Source organism: Vicugna pacos, chromosome 7 (assembly GCF_048564905.1).
Source record: "Vicugna pacos chromosome 7, VicPac4, whole genome shotgun sequence".
Classification (NCBI taxonomy): domain Eukaryota; kingdom Metazoa; phylum Chordata; class Mammalia; order Artiodactyla; family Camelidae; genus Vicugna; species Vicugna pacos.
Genome location: NC_132993.1, coordinates 74,573,267 through 74,590,735, shown reverse-complemented (window position 1 = coordinate 74,590,735; position 17,469 = coordinate 74,573,267). Strand labels below are relative to the sequence as shown.

Below are 17,469 nucleotides of genomic sequence, written 5' to 3'. Positions count from 1 at the left end.
TCTCATACAAATATAAAAATGCGTCAAAGATTTAGTTAATTCATTGATGAGAGAACCAGCAAAATGGTAAAGCCAGTTTATAAAGCATTTGATCAAACTGAGTATTTATAAGAACTAAAGAAAGAATTTTGGAATATGACTGTTAGGTTAAATCCAAACTGGTTGATGTTCTGCAGGGCAATAAAGCCATAACCTTGGAGTTACAGTTTCTACCGGACAGAAATAATTTATATCTCTCTTGGATGAAAATGTAAAAAATGGAGTTTGGGCTCTAATCAATAGTAAACAGTATGTCAAACAAAGGCATAATTCCTTATAGAATTTCTCAGGTGGGCCTGTTAAAACATTGTTCCAGTAATACACTGAAAAAACACACAATCTATCTTTGCCTTATTTTTAAGTGTTTGATAAATTTTTAGGACATATTTATTAAAAAAAGATCCTTAATGTAAAAATCTTTGGACTACATATAAAAATACGAAGAAAGTAAAAATCTGAAGTCATACCACCATCCAGACTTAACCATTGTCAGCACTTTATATTTATTCTAGAATTATTTTCTATGTACAAAGATTCAAAATAGTTACAAAAGGCTAATGTTTTGTCTTGCTATCATACTTTCCAAAATACACTGTAATGTACTTTCTTTTCTTGGTATACTATGATATACTTGCTATACTATGGACATATCTCCATGTCAAGAAATAGGGGTTTCTGGTTCTGGATTAATATGGCAGATTGAATATACACATACAATTTTGTTTCTTCTTGAAACACTACCAAAACTGCAGAAAAAGGGTGAGGGCCCATACTGATAGGGAAAACAGGAGAGGAAACAAGAGCAAGAAAATGTTAGAAACTTGAAAATAGATGGACTAATTTAGCAGACCAGAGACACCTTTGAATCCTAGGACAACAACAGAGATAGCTGGGGGAAAAATGTATTTACACTGTAATCTTCAAACTTAGAAATACTGTGTACCTCTGGAACTGGGTTAAGAGGGTGACTAATATAAAGAAGTTTGGGTTAAAAGTTCTTGAGAAGGAGATAGACCCCTAGATCTCCTCTGGGCAACTGCCTCTCCCCACTTTCAACAGAAGATCTGAGATAGACTTTCTAGAGCCAGAGTTATCAACCTTAGCATTATTGATCTTTTGGACAAGACCATTCTTTGTAGTGGGGGACTGTTCTGTGCACTGTGGGATATTTAACAGCATCCTTGCCCTCTGTCCCTTATATGTCAGTAGACCTACCCTCCAAACACACCTCCAGTTGTAACAATAAAAGATGTGTCCAGATATTACTAAATGTCCTGTCGGGGGCATGCAAAATTGCTCTACTATCTGCTCTACAGATAATAAAACTGGAGGGTCTGAGCTGGGAGACATCATTATGACTGAGAGCTTGGGTACAAAAGCGAAAATAGGAATTAAGTGACTAAATGCTGAATGTAGAGACACTCAGCACTTTTCCAACACAGGATTCAGAGTTTGGCTGTCAAATCTTTCCTTTCAGGCAGGAGATTGGGACCCTCTTTTCTGGGGATTCTGACTAGCCCAAGATGAAAGACTGAAAAATGCCGACATTTGGGGATTTTCCAACAAATAAGTCATCTAAGACCACTGACACTTAAAGTAGAGAAGGCCCACACCATGCACTCAGACCTTCCAATCAGCTTTTAGCCCTCCACTATTAATCATGAGTAGATTGTCAAGGATGTAAGAGACGAGATACAAGAGAAAAGCCTCTAAAGTGGAAGAGAAAGATAAAACAAATTAACAGGAAAAACCTAGAAGCAAATACTAGGAGGGGAGAAAGCTAAAAAATCTTCTAAAAAAGTCCTCAGAAACTGCAAGTTTATTAACAGCCTTGTTCGCTTCTGTTGTGCACACTGATGGGCTTCTCTTTATTAAAGCATCACCTGCATGCTGAAGATGCCCTGCCTTCTAGTTAGTCTAAAAATCCAGCTTCTGAGTTGTTTAGTTTGGGTGGTGAGTGGATTAAGCGAGTGATGTTAGAACCTCTTGATTTCTCCATTGTTAATTGTGCTGCAATGAGGAGGAGGCAGTGGTGGGAAAGACAGGGTAAATCATAACAAAATTAATCTAAAATTTCACAGCAAAATTCTTTTTGTTCAGTAGTGTACTTGTTTAGAACTAGGAAAACCAGATGTCTTTCTGGTTAACACCATCTGGTTCCAGAAATGAGCTGGGTCAAGGAACTCAGGACACTAGCAGCACTAACCACGAACCCTCCTTGAGCAGTCACAGCTCGCAGGGTTCTTGCTTTTATCATACACAGACACATGGACACATGGGCAACACATGGCTCACTGGGAACTGCCCTGGCTGTAAAGCAGGCACAGATGGAGACTGGACCTTTAAGTCTCTATTACTACAGGAGAAAAGTAGGAGAATGAGAAGTGGAAAGGCTCTAATGAGAACAAAAATTGAGGCAGAGGATTTTTTGTTTGTTTTGTTTTGGTCTGCTTTTTGAAAGTAAGGAGACACTGACAGAATTCCTTCTATAAATTTGCAGTGGATACTGTCTTGCAGCCTAGAAACTGAGGTTATTACACAAACAAAATATTATTAAATGAATCATTCTACATCAAAGATCTAGGCTGAGAAAAAGGAAGGGGAGTAGATTATTTCAGAATCTCAATGTAAGGGAGAAAAAGGGGGTAGCTTTATCATCTACGCAGGTTAAATAAGTATCCTATTCAGATGATGCAGTGACCATAATTTGGGTCAATCTGAACTTCTCACAGCCTCAGAAATCATAAGGCTGTGGTCCAGGCTAATATATTCTAGCTCCACTGCTTTTGATGACCATAAAACACATTAGTGTCTGGCTCATCATTCTAGGCTAGGTTTCTCAAAAGCCAGTGGGTCAATTTTGAATGGTCATCTTATCCATCTCCTGGAAGACCAGCCTCTCCTTGGAACTAGCTCATCTCCAAGGTCAGTGAGTAGTACTATGACCTCATCCTACCCAGCACTACAATGAGTCAATTTCAAGTAACACAATTTCTGCTAAATAGGACTGAGATCAAGACTTTGTATCAGGGAGTTAAGAGCGTGGCCAGTCATCTCCACCTCTGGTTTCCAGCCTCTGTAAGTCCCAACAACGTCATCTCAGTCACTGAACATTTGAAATTCTCATCTATAGGAAACACTGGGCTCCTTTTCAGTTCCTCTAGTATCAGTAAAACCTAGCACTCTGAGCTCTGCTTGTCCCGGAGTTTTCCATCATCTCACTGTCTTTTCTTTTCTCTATAATTCTGAGGGCTTTCCCCTGACAATGACATCAGATCCTCAGAGAGCCACACAGCATGGCAGGAATGTCCGAAGGTATTTTTGTGTGAATCAGTTGTAATGTTAAACCTTGGTCCTGAGCATGTTCTGAAAACAGGGCATGCTTAGACAATGACAACATCTATTTTTCCAAGCATAAAAAGTATACATTTCAAGTTGAAGGGTTTTTCTGCATAATTCTCTCAACTTTATGTTAAAAAAAGGACCTAAGCCTCATGGCATGTATTTTACAATGTTCAAACATTTAAAATAAGAAATTAAATCCAGTTGGAAATAAATTCCTTTGGAGAGAGTAATCTATTTGATTCTGCAGCAAGTCTCAGCTCAGCTATAAATTCAAAAGCTAGACCCTGAGTAAGTGAAATAATCTAAGAAATGGAGTTGAATTACTTCTGCAGAACATCTGGGCAAACTCTCAAGATGTTGGAAACTTTAGCCGAAATTCTCAGAGCGAGATTCATGTAGTCTCTGTGGCTTCTGCTCTTCTTTCCCCTGCTGCCTACAAACATCTGTCTCACCTACTTATGTCCTTCCAGAACATAGTACTCCCTACACAAACCATCCAAGATGTCCAGATCCCTTCTCATAGCAATCTGATCCTGTCTGCAGGTTAACTTTAGTTGATATATATATATATATATATATACATACACACACACACACACACACACACACAATAGCTTTGTAACATATGATGTCATTAAACCTATGTTTCCAAATTGATGATGCCTTAGAGTCAATTTCAAGTTTTAAAGCCAAATCCCATTACTGCAGCATTTCATAAGTTGCTCATATCAGTATGACAGATATTGCTAAGGAAATTTTGATGAGGTTTCCCATCCAAACCAGATAACTCTAAAATGAAAATAACAGCAATATCACAAATTATATTGGTGCCCCTTGAAATAGACATTTTACTGTTCTGGAAATAGGGTTAAATCGCTAATTTATTGGCCCATCATGTGACAGGCTAGTTAAAAGAGAATTTGCAACGGTTCTGATTCTATTTGTTATGGACTGAGCGTTTGTGTCCCCCTCAATCCCCCAAATCCACAAATCCTCATCCCTGATGTGACAGTATTAGAAGGTGAGGTTTTTGGGAAGTAATTAGGTTTAGATTGAGGTCATGAGGATACAGCCCCCATGATGGAATTAGTGTCCTAAAAAGAGAGCTTCCTGTCTGCCATGTGAGGATACAGCAAGAAGGTAGTCAGTCATCTGCTAACCAGGAATAGGGCCCTTACCACTGAACTTGTGGGCAACTTGATCTTGGATTTCTCAGCCTCTAGTCTATGGTATTTTGTTAGAGCAGCCCAAACTGACCAATATACTATTCTTCCCTGGGATGGAGTTTGTCAGAATAATCAGTCGTTACTTTGGTTGTGTGTTCAGATTACTGACACAGGGATGGAGATGTTATCGGCAAAATGCCATTACCTGCACATTTTGGATGTTTCTGGTTGTATCCTGCTTACTGATCAAATGCTTGAGGACCTTAAGATGGGATGCAAACAACTCCGGATCCTAAAGATGCAATACTGCAGACTTATTTCCATGTAAGTATGTACCTGACTACGAAAAGCTTTGAGAACTACGCTCCGAGAAAACTGAGTATGTCACTATGGCATTCATAATACATAGTGGCTTTCAGAGTTAGGGAGTTTCACTTTATTCTTTTGCCTAATTGAAGCCAACATCTTGAGCTAAACCAAGGGAAGCTCCTTCTAAAATGGTCTTTGTGGTTTCATATCCCTTTCCCAGGAGCCCTTCTTCTTTCAGCCCATCCCCTTCCTTGACCATGCAAATGTCCAAGGTCAAAGCCAGACGCAGAGCAAATGCTCTGCTCCTCGTAGAATAATCACTAGCTTTTCTTTTACTCCTCTCTTAAAATATTTCCATTCAGTTAATCTTCCCTTGGGGTTAAGAAAATAATCAGACTAAACTAGTTCAAAACTAAGTATAAATTACTAACAGTTATCCTAAGAGCCTTGTCTCTCCCAAAGCTATTTGTCAGATAATGTTATTTAACTAAGATCTAGAGCTCAGAGTAAGGGATTCTGAGTTGACTGCTATAGTCCAAATGCCTGTTTCCTCAATTTACAAAATGTTTCCAAAGAAATAACAGCTGGGTAAATAAGTAATTTGTAAAGGTAGAAGGTATCAGGTGTCCACCCTGTGAGTGTTTATTGACTAAAAGTATAAAGTATTTTAACTGACCTGGTGAAGTAACTCGTGGAGTGTTCAAAATGAGAATTCTTGACCAATCCCTGAAGGTCAGCTTCTTTTCTGCAGGTTGGAAAAACGAATACTAAGAATTAATATTTTAAAGTGCAAATTGCATAATGTGTTATAAGCATATAGATTTCACAGAGGAACTACCTTAATTAAGCAGCCCTAGCATGGGCTGAACTATGAGGTCTGGTCACTTGAGGCCAGGGGACGAAAATGGTTTCTGACCTAAGGCTGTGTGTGCTAAAATGAAATGGGAAACAAAATTAAAAACAAAAACTACTGCTTGTAAAATAGGAACCCCCCTGGGCCCAGGCTTGCCAGGGAGAGAGCAGCCAACTGAAGCTGTCAGAAAAAGGTAGGGGCAGGTTCTTGAAAATTTCTTAAGAGGAGTGGAGACTCAACCCTTCCTGATAGGTCTGGAGATGATGGATGTTATTAACTCCATTTAAAGTGTATACCATGAAAATAGGTCCTAGGAGTCCCTGCTGACCTTGTCATATCATTAAATAGCCAACTCTGGGCAAGATGACAGTGAATGAATAATGTATTACATAAAGGAGTTTAGCTTCTAATCTTTTGATTATATTTTGCCAATCACTATCTTAGGGAGGTAATATTATTGAACTTCTAAAAAGTAGGATTTTAAGTAGAATGAATGAAGACTTTCTAGCAAGGGCCTCTCTGAACCTAAACATGATGAATTTAATCATGGTTTATGGGATGTTAAAATGGGATTAATATGGTGTTTTGTCAAGAAGACCCTAGATATCTAGTAATTTCCAAATATTGCTTTGACTACTCACTCCTCTTGCAAGGTCTCTAAGTAAAAAATATGCAAAGAAAATAAAAGGCAAAGTAAGATTTTACTACTAGCTGGGGTTGGCCCCCAAAACTCAATACAAAACTTTAGTTAACTATGAATCTATGGAAAATTCCTTTACCTAAGCCAGGACAGGCAAAAGGCCTATTTTATTTTCTACCACTAAGCCTAGCTGTCCCTATCAGCAAGAAGCAGACAGAGACTTGGCCCTAATGCTTAGAGGGGAGCTGGCCTGTCTGCTCATCTTGTTGTCTAAAGAGGCCAAACCACTTTAGTCTCCGTTTATAGCTCCACTCCCACTAATACCTAGCAAGACAGAATTCTCTAATTCTATCCTTGTTTTTTTTTTTTAACATTCTTTTATCGAGTTATAGTCATTTTACAATGTTGTGTCAAATTCCAGTGTAGAGCACAATTTTTCAGTTATACATGAACATACATATATTGTCACATTTTTTTTTCACTGTGATTCTATCTTTGTTTAGCAATGGAGTAGGGATGTCTCCACAGAAGGAAGGATTGGAGAATTCCAGTGTTCAGACTAGTAAGGCTTCAGGAGCATCTGTGTTGACGTCCAGCTTCTAGGAGAGGATGCTGTTTGTCAGTCAAGGAGCTCCCAAGATACCTGGGTTTCGAAACTTTGGTTAGAGAAGTGGTAGGGCCTGGCCACATTCAGCTGTTTGGGGTCAGCTTTAGAAACTGTAAAGCAGCTTCCTTCTTCTCTTAGACCCTTGGAATCCTTGGGTGGAACTCTAAGTGCTGCACAGAGTGTGTGAACCCTTCTAGATACAAGCTCATGGTGATGTCTAATCCCTTACCATGTTCACTCTAAGAAAGCACATTTGTTTGATCTTGCCAGGGCCAATGTGGCTCCCTCAACAGCAAGAGCTTTGTTTTGTCTGAGAGAAATGTAACATTTGGTAATTAGGATAGAGGAGATTTTTCTTGGGAAGAGGTTCAATGACTTTAAATCACAAGGCAATGTACTCCACACATTTGATCCCATTTGAACATACAAATGTATAATGCAGCCTTTAAAATCTGGTTACAGCCCTCAGAAGAAACTGTTCTGTATATACAAATGCCCCCATACTCAACGGAATCTGAAAATACTGCACCAGCTTTACAAATCAACGAGGTCTGTTCAGTCCACCCTTTCTGAACCAGGGGAGTAGCAAACTTTTGATCAATGAGCAAATTGGATGTAGCTCTTTTGCAGGGGAGCTTCCAGCATGAGATATGCTGCCATTCTACAACCCCAGAGCCTGAAGGGATCCCAGGAAGTGATTTCAAAAGCTTTATGTGGAGACATAATAAAGGCTCTTTTAATTAAAAGAGAAATAAGTAATAGCTGCAATTGTAAACATGACAAAATAATCTAGCTGTCTATATTTGAAGCAGTTGTAATTTAGCCAGCATTTCAACGTATGGACCTCTATGGGGAAAGCAAGGAAGGCAGTAAAGAGAAAGAAAAGCAAGCACAGTGGGAGAGAGGGAGAAAGACCCGAACAACGGTGTCCACAGCCCAGGAGGGTCTGAACAACAAAGAGGCGGAAAAGCTGTTAAGTCTATAATTAGCAAAGAGTAAAGGAACTTTCTGACATTTTTGTGTCTGGGGTCGAAAACTTTAAACTATAGAGACGAGTAGAGAAAGTCTAGGTGGTCTTAGAGCCTCAAACGGCAGCATGGAGATTTCTTGAAGAGTTTATTTAGCAGTTTCTGGTAGCATAAATTACTACCTAGGTACTCAAAGAGATCTGTGTTGCTAGGAAATAAAACGCATAGTTGTTTGTAGCTCATGGAACGGTCTTTGTGGAAAAGCCTCTGTAATCTGGAACTATTGACTTGTACTATTGATATGAACAAATAATATTACTTAACAATTATTATTTGCCATGTACTGTGCTAAATCCGATTTTATGTTTATTATCTCATCTAATCCTCACAAATACCCTATTACCATAAAAATGAATCAGGAAACTGGCCTAGACAGGTTAGATAACATGCCCGAAGTCATGCAAATAAAAGGCAGAGCCATATACTCTGTACCTAGGTCTTAATCGGTGCTATACTGCTCTTTTGTCTTTAGTGATTCTTAACCTTTTTTAAAGCTTTAATATTCAAGGGATTTGATCACTAAGGGGAGACAAGTGCTGTGTTTGCTCAATTTAGTTGCTAATGCATAAAAAAGAGGCAACTATAAACAAGCTGTCTTTGATGTAGGCTCCAAATTCCCCCTTCTTTTAGCTTACTCAAGAAACTAGAAGGAAATGTGAGGGCAAGTAATGTTATTACAGGGGTAACTCTGAATCTTTTAATTTATAAAAACAAAAAATCACTTACAAACTTCAAAACATCATTATTATTAACCATCTAATGAGATACTTTACAACTGTTTGTGGCGTATCATGTTTGAAAATCATTGTTCTATACCAATCCAAAAAACCTCTCTCACCAGGTTAAATGTGTGATGATGACTAACCATTGCGGTAGACTGCTTCAATTCCCAAATCATCTCCTACAATGTCTTGGAGCTACAGAGGCCAAGCTAGAGTAGAAGGTAGTCAAAGGATTCCATGTGCACTCAAAGAAACTTAGAACACATAGTGATTCCTTAGGTATTTTCTTTTAAATATATCCTAGCTGTCATACATACTAGAGCACTAAGCTATTAAAAAGAGAGAAAGAGAGACTTAAAGAGACACACAGAAAGACATGTCTCTGGCAGGAGCAATTGCTGCATCTTCAAGTTTCCTGATACTTTTTTTAAAAGTACATGGGTGCAAAAAACACACAGCTACACCGGATGCTGTGAAAAAGAACTCACAGAAACTCGCTGGCAGTTACCATGCTGGTCTGTTCTCTTGGGTAGGTCCTGAGTCCTAGGAGACAGTCCATGTGAGGATGTAAAAGGTCCTAGTAAGGTGGTGAAGGCAGCTAGTTCATGGCCTAAGGATTTTCTAAAGGGTGGAGAGGAAGTAGACTAGGGAATAATCTATACTAGCATTCAAATTCTAAAAATAATAAAATCAGATTTGTCCTAAAGATTCCCATTTTCAGTTTTTCCCCAGGACCACCATTGCCATGAAAGTGCATAGGATTAATATAGGCCTTAGAGATTATCTAAACCTGAGGAAGCCTTATTCTCCTGGCATGTGAGCCTGGGAAGAGGGGACTAAGACTTGATCCTGCGCTCCCTGACAGTCTGTAAGCATCACCTCCAATGGTCAGGGGGCCCTCTGATGCTCAGCTTTACTGAAGCTGACTGTGGGCAGAGTGGAGAGCAGTGCTTACCACTAAGAGCTAAAGGAAGGGTGGTATGGAATCAAGAAATAAGCAGATCTAAGAAATGCATGTACCCCTGTATACTTCATCCACAGCTGGGGCTCAGTATGCAGCTGTTTTTTAAAAAAATATGCAGCTCACTTTGATTCTATCACATCATCCTGCATTTAATGAGTAGTCTCTCTGTTCATTCCCTATTTTTCTTGTCTGTATTGAGTCAAAAGCCCCATCTTTTTTTTTGTTGTTTTCTCAAACTCCCATTATTTGCTAACTGTTTTTATATCACAATTACTATCTAACTTACTGGGGCTTGTAACTGACTGAGGAACTGTATGACCCAATATTTATACATTCCCAAACTTGACATTAAGAGTACTTATCCTCTTACCAGTTATCTGAAACTCTCAGATACTATTGTACTTCTGAAGCCAAAGATTATGTATAATTTGGTCAACTACTTACAAATCTTTTTCTCCCGAAACATGTCCCCTTCCTACAGGTCAAGACCACTGCTGCCTCTAACCGCAGTAGTCTTGTTATCATCAGTGGCATTAAATCATTACCAACAAGTGTGAAATATAGTATGTGTGTCCAGAGCTTTGCTGTTAGGATATTGGAAATAGCAACCGGAGAATGCCTCTTCTACATCAAAAACAAAACAAAACAAAACAACAAAACACAACAAAAAAAACCAACAACAGCAGCAGAAAATAAGAGAGCTAAAGGACTTTTTGGTGTCAGCTACTGAAATCTCTTGCTTTGGCTGTTATGGTTGGATTTCAGGGAGATACAAAGAAATGTAATATACCCTTAAAATCCTAAAGAAAAGGAAAATAAGGAGGTCTAAAATTATAAACGATTAATACCATGAAGTTATGTATTGGAAAGAAATTAATTCTATGATCAATCTCCTATAGAAGTTCAGAGGAGGAAAGGATTGGACTGGTGTCCTGAAAGCTGGGCAACATTTAGACAGGCAGAGATAGAGTGAAGGGTAGGTTAACAATGCAGCTCAGTTGCCCAAGAGAGTGTTTTTACCCATTTGAAACTGACAGTGCCAATGTTTTATGCTGCAGATTCTCCCAGCATTTGGTATTATGTTGTGGTAGGCTCTCAAGGTTAAAAAAAAAAAATCTCCCAGGAAACACCTTCAAAAACATGGTAATCTCAACTACATACAATTGCAAAGGGAGAAAAATATTCAGGAGAAGAAAATAGAGAAAGTTAAAGATATAACACTATTATTTTTGCATAATAATGTCCTATTTACAGGCCACATAAAGATTACATGATTTTAAAACACAGGATTACACTTAAAAAAAAGATTAAAAAATTAGCAGAATGCAAAACTTTATCTTTGACTATAAACTTACCATTTTCAAATTTGAGAATAAATATTTCTCTAAAGAGAAGACATCTGCTTGCCAAATTTTAATCCATAGGGATTGGTGGATCAGAACTAGAATTTAGTGTAACAATTGCTTTTACTTAAATTGTTCTTTAAACTTGCATAAGTTTTGTGTGAGTGCAAATATATTAGCCAAAAAGCAAGGTGGTAAGAGATAGAATTAGCAATGCTTTGGTTGTCTTTCTGTTGAGTTTGGTTACAGTTATTTTAATACACCTACGATTTGCCTCAAGTGAAACAGTATTTTGAACAACTGATGTAACTTAGCCTTTTCCAATTTCTTTGCCCTACTAGATCATGTAAAACTATTGGGCACAAGTTTAAGTCAAAGCACATGGCAATACCAGCCTCCATATCAATGACTCAGTTCTCAAAATTTTGCAATCAATAACTCAATGTAATATCTAGCAATAGTAGGCAAAGTAGCCCCATCATGGGCAAACATTATTACTCATTTCTGATCCTACAGGAGTTGCCAATTACTCATTCCCTTTTAGTACTGGTCTTAAGATTCAAACCAACTTCCTAGGAAAATCCTCCTATCCTGGAAATGGCATTATTTTCAAGTTACATGTATTTTTTTTCCTGATGCTGCAATATTGTGATTTATAAGACATATACATTTGGTCATTCAGATTTCTCATATATATCTGGTCTTCTTCCATGGTTCCTAGTTTATAGTTCTCAAAACTCTTGGAATTTCCTGAGTGATAAGAACAATTGAAGAATCTTTTATCATAACATATGGTCTCTTACCTTCAGTTCCTGAAACTGATTCAGAGCCGTAAGGTGAAATGGGAGTCTTGTTATTTTTAACAAGCCCCTTTCTAACACAACTGAGTTTATGTTAAGGAGGTGACTTTTGGAAAGCACCTAAGGATGGGGGCTGGTTGCCAAGGGAATCAACCATGAATAGTGGAGTGGAAATTTTTCAGTCCCAGCCCCTGATTTCTGGGGTGAAGAGGGAGCTGAAGGTTCAATCAGTCACCAATGGCCAATGATTTAATCAACTGTGCCTATGTAATGAAGTCTCCATAAAAACCCAAAAGTATAGGACTGAAGATCTTCCAGGTTGGTGAACACACAGCGATTTGAGGAGAGTGGTATGCCTGGAGAGAGCATACAAGCTCAGCGTCCTTTCCCATACCTTGCCCTATGCATCTTTGACATCTGGTTGTTCTTGAGGTATATCGTTTTATAATAAACCAGTGATTCAGTAAGTAAAATGTTTCTTAGTTCTGTGAGCAGCTCTAGCTGGTAGGTCAGAAGCCCAGGTGACAACTTGGACTTGCAATTGGTATCTGAAGTGGAGGGTGGTCTTGTGGGACTGAGCTCTTAATCTGTGGAATCTGATGCTGTCTCCAGGGAGATGGCGTCAGAATTGAGTTGAATTGTAGGACAGCCAGCTGGTGTCTGAGAATGGCTTGGTAGTGTGGGGAACCCCACCCCCAACACACTCATGTTGGAACTGGAGTCCAAAACAATTTCTTTAGATGCTTTTTTGCTTCTTCCTTCTAAGAAAGACAGTAACAGTACTTTTAATCATTGTGGCCATGGACACATTGAGAATTTGATGAAAGTCACAAACTCTCTTCTCAAAAAAAGGCACAGTAGATACAAAACTGCACGAATTTTCAGGAAATTCATAGCCTCCCTGAAGTTCACCCATGTATCCAGCAGGGATCTGCAGACTCTGGGTTAAGAGCTTGTGCTCTGGTACGTGGCCAGCCTTCACAGGTTAGGACACTCCCTCATCAAAGAAACTGGAAATATCAGGTAGAGGGCTCACTCAAGAATGCCCTCAGTGTTCCCACACCATGGCCATGCATAGTGTCCTTACTCATTTACTGTATCTATTAATCTCTGAATTGGCTGAACCAGAGAACTACTAAGCCAATAAAGCTTTGGGATCCTGACTATTAGCACAATTACCCACATCCTCCCCCTCAGGAAGGTAAGAGAGATGTGAAGTGTATTCAAGTTATGACAGTAAGTTCTTTAACTCCACATATGATCTAGTTGGAAAATTCTGCACTAGTGATTACTTCTGCAACTAGCTAATGCTAATGACTGTTATTACAGGAAAGCAGCTAAGAAAATGTCATCTATTGTTCAGCATCAGGAATACAGCTCTGCTGACCCTCCACTTTGGTTTGGCTATGACTGTGAAGGCAAGCCTCTTACAGAGCAACAAGATACAACACCATTTAAAGATTTAGAATTGACCATGAAAGAGTCAACATACAGTAGTGAAGAGGAAGTAGTATGACCTTCAGCCTCAAGGAAAAAGAACAAAAAAAATCTAGAACTTGGTAACTTCATTTGATGCAAGTATTTTTACTAGCTGGATCTTGACAGTGTAAACAAGCAGCAAATCATCTCCAGATTCTCATTCCAGCTACAAATGTTTCTAAACACTTCTATTAGTTCTTCTAATAATCATGATTAAAAAAGGCCAAATCAAGTACTGCTACTATGTAAAATTTCCACTTAAATTTACCTTAATCAAATCAATAGTTTTGATGAGATTATCAAGTCTAAGGTTACAGTTGTAGGAAACAATCCTGAGAGAGGTGACATTTTTAACAAGGAATTTTTAATCTTCTCTTTAGAAAAGAAAGCAGATGGCCATATAAATCACAGTAAAGAGTTTGAGTCAGGGCAATGGCTTCAAGGATCTGTATCTATTATAAAAGATACAGACATACATTTTTAAACGAAATGAGGCTTTCGAGTGATTTCTAGACATTTAATGAGAGAGAACTGCCAGTTAACCCTGTACTCATCTCAACATTTGACTTAACAGTCAGGGGCAAATTAAATAGAAACAGAAACTATCTGTGAATAGAAAGGGTATCAATGCAACGTCTCAGAAAGATTGTCTTTTAATCAAATTTGCACTACGGAGGAATTTTAAAACCATGCTATACCAAAAAAGATGCTCTTTCAATTTTATGCTAGGAGATATGCATTATTAATTGCATATCTACATATTAACTTTTAATAAGCTTTCATCTATGAACTTTTATAATTCTGGTAAAAGATAGTAACTCTATTTAGATTTTAACAGGATTCAAATGATCACATGCCACTGCATCATTATTTGATACTATGTAACACTGATGTTGATAGGGTCCAGGAGAGGAAAATTTCTGCTGTGAATGCCACGAACAAGCTGTGTTGGTAATACTAGATCAGTCTTTTAACCTATTTCCTTCATTACTTATCTCTTAAGTGGAGTTACTGTTTTTTGTACCCCCAAATTTTGCAGTAAGGATAAAACTTAAGGTGAAAGATATGAAAGTTATTTTGAAAAGTTTTAAAAGGTCTATACTAAGGCTTTATTATAGACTACTCTGATTTTAGCTAAATGCTTTTAAGTAATTCTCCCCTTTCTTAGGTTGATTTTGAAAGTCTTTGAAATAGGTAGTATCACTCAGCTGTGGAATGGTTCCTGCAAGCGGACGGCAGGGGAATCAGCTGAGTACGAAGTTTTAAGACTTAAGACAAGAGACTTAAGATGACTATTCTAAGAGGGTGATTTTTAACGAGATTTGGAGATTCTGGCAGCTGCACAGAAATTGGCCTCTGACCCCTAAGTGTCTCAAGCATACAACAGGAGAGACCTATAGAAGAGGCAACTGCTTTCTAAAGGAATAACACCTGCATAGGGAAGGCCAGGGTAAGGAGAAATACACCGTTACGTTCTCTGGAAACCAGGCAGAGTATTTAACTGTCAAAGCTTACTCCAAAACTCTTTGAGTACAATCCTCTTGTACAAGAACAGGAGACATATTTGTTCATTATGGGGAGACAAATTTTATAGTTACATAAATGAAAGAAAAGGGGTAGTGTTAGAAAAAGTGGGCTTCTGGTGCATGGTGGGGGCGAGTACAAGTATTTATAACTGGCTGGCATATCATACCATATGCGAAGGCAGGGCTGGGGTCTGCGCTGACCCTGTGGTGCATCACATACTCAGGTGTGTGACTGCACGCTTGCTATGGTAGGTCCTAGTGCCTGACATTGGCAGATCTGCACTGATGGCTCCTAGGGCCCAGAACCTGAGGGACACCAGAGTGGGTGGCCAACATTCCCGTAAGGTGGGGACAAAGGCAGCATCAACAAAGAGTACTCTGTAAGCTCGCATAACAAGTGACAGACAACATCACAGAGGGCATCACCCAGTGGATATCTCCTGTAGACTCTTCTTCCCAGCTAAAGCACTCCAACCCTGCCTACCACACACCACAGCTCAGAAACGGGCCTAGAAATCTTTATTTCAGCAACAGGGGAGCAAACTCGGCCCCTGTCAAGGCTGTGACAACCACAGAACAAAACAGGAGACACTGCTCAACAACAATCAGGGGCCTTGGCTCTGATCACAATACCAACCACACTCACAATCAAAGGGATAACAGCCAACACACACAGAAGAAAGATGTGGCAAACATCCATAATAAGCACAGCCCTCACAACAAAACTTAGTGCACACAGCCTACACAGGAATGCTCCCACTTTAAATAAAAACAAACAAACAAAAAATAAAACAGCCCTTCAACACAACAGTAGATAGCTAACACTCCTAAATCCACGGAGCCAGGGAAATATAAGTAAAATGAAGAAGCAGAGGAATCACTCCCAATTAAAAGAACAAAAGAAGTCCCCTAAAAGAATGAACAATGAGATAGACCTTGACAAGTCTACTAGATCATGACTTCAAAAAGGGGTGTAAATAAGGGGTGAAGGAAATAAGAGACTATGAATAGAGACAGAGAATATATATACATATATACATACATATATATATACACACATATATAATATGTATATTATGTATATGTATAATATGTATAAGTATGAATGTATTCTTGCATTCTTATATTATGGTTCTGTATGTGTATTTTAATTCTTACAAATGATACTGTGCTACACATCTCTCTCTTTCTTGTATCTGACAATAGCTCTAATGGTGCCTCTCTAAGTCAACTTTTCCTTCCAATTCCTTAATCACAGAGAGCCCCAAGTTTCAGTTCTTGGTCTACATTTCTTCTCATCATGCCCTCAGTAATGTCACATAGATCATAGCTTTAAATATCACCTACAATAATAAGTGTGTGTGTGTGTGTGTGTGTATGTGTGTGTGTATATAGATATATATAGAATCATTACATATGTATATGCATAATATACACCCCATTAACATCACTGGACAGATCTTCCAGACAGAAAATTAATAAGGCAAGAGAGAAACTAAATGATATAATAGAACAGTTGGACTTGATTGATATTTTCAGAACATTACATCTCTCCAAAATAGAATACACATTCTTTTCAAGTGTACATGGAACATTTTCTAGGACAGATCATGTACTCAGGCACAAAAGGAGTCTCAACAAATTTAAGAAGATAGAAATTATTTCAAGCATCTTTTCTGACCACAATGCCATGAAACTAGAAATCAACCACAAAAAAACAAAGGAGAAAAAATGACAGCATGGATATTAAACATCCTACTAAAAAAATCAATGGGTCAATGATGAAATCAAAGAAGAAATTAAAAAATACTTTGAGACAAATGACAATGAAAATACAATCACACAAAATCTATGGGATGCAGTAAAAGCAGTCCTAAGAGGGAAGTTCACAGTGATACAGGCCTTCCTCAAAAAAGAACAATCTCAAATAAACAATCTAACCTACTAGCTAGAAGAACTAGAAAAAGAAGAGCAAACAAAATCAAAAGTCAACAAAAGGAAGGAAATAATAAAGATCAGGGAGGAAATAAGTGAAATAGAGATTAAAAAAACAATAGAAAAAAAATCAACCAAACCAAGAGCTGGTTTTTTGAAAGAGTAAACAAAATTGACAAACCTCTGGCCAGGCTCACCAAGAAGAAAAGAGAGAGGACACAAATTAACAATAAGAAATGAAAATAGAGAAATAACAACCAACACCACAGAAATACAATAGTCATGAGAATACTATGAACAACTATATAGCAATAAATTGGACAACTTAGAAGAAATGGACAAGTTTCTAGAAACATACAGTCTATCAAAACTGAATCAAGAAATAGATCATTTGAACAGACCAATCACTGGAAGTAAAATAGAATCAGCAATAAAAACCTCCCTGCAAACAAAAGTCCAGGACCAGACGGCTTCCCTGGGGAATTTATCAAAAATACAAAGAAGAACTCACCAATTCTTCTCAAACTCTTCCAAAAAATTGAAGAGGAGGGAATGCTCCCAAACTCATTCTATGAAGGCACTATCAGTCTGATACCAAAGCCAGATAAAGACACTACTGAAAAAGAAAACTATAGACCAATATCATTGATGAATACAGTTGCAAAATTCCTCAACAAAGTATTAAGCAAACAGAATCCAACAACACATAAAAC

General features: G+C 38.2%; 2 protein-coding genes across 7 annotated transcripts in view; one reads left to right on the top strand and one right to left on the bottom strand.

Moving 5' to 3' along the window:
• Nucleotides 1–17,469, bottom strand: part of FAM185A (family with sequence similarity 185 member A) — a 131,259-nt gene that overhangs the window by 57,842 nt on the left and 55,948 nt on the right. The window contains exon 8 of the mRNA XM_072965173.1: nt 5,536–5,604. Within this exon, the coding sequence (XP_072821274.1) occupies nt 5,536–5,604 (69 nt within the window). The remainder of the gene's footprint in view (nt 1–5,535; nt 5,605–17,469) is intronic.
• FBXL13 (F-box and leucine rich repeat protein 13) overlaps nt 1–17,469 on the top strand; it is a 199,536-nt gene that overhangs the window by 154,668 nt on the left and 27,399 nt on the right. For 3 of the 6 annotated variants that reach the window (XM_072965171.1, XM_072965168.1, XM_031679768.2), the window contains 2 exons: nt 4,711–4,874; nt 13,146–13,527. In XM_072965171.1, coding sequence (XP_072821272.1) covers nt 4,711–4,874; nt 13,146–13,332 — 351 coding nt within the window. In that variant the 3' untranslated portion in view covers nt 13,333–13,527. Of the gene's footprint in view, nt 1–4,710; nt 4,875–8,828; nt 8,857–10,154; nt 10,237–13,145; nt 13,528–17,469 lie in introns of those variants that run through there. The other 3 variants (XM_072965170.1, XM_072965172.1, XM_072965169.1) reach the window with 3 other exon arrangements.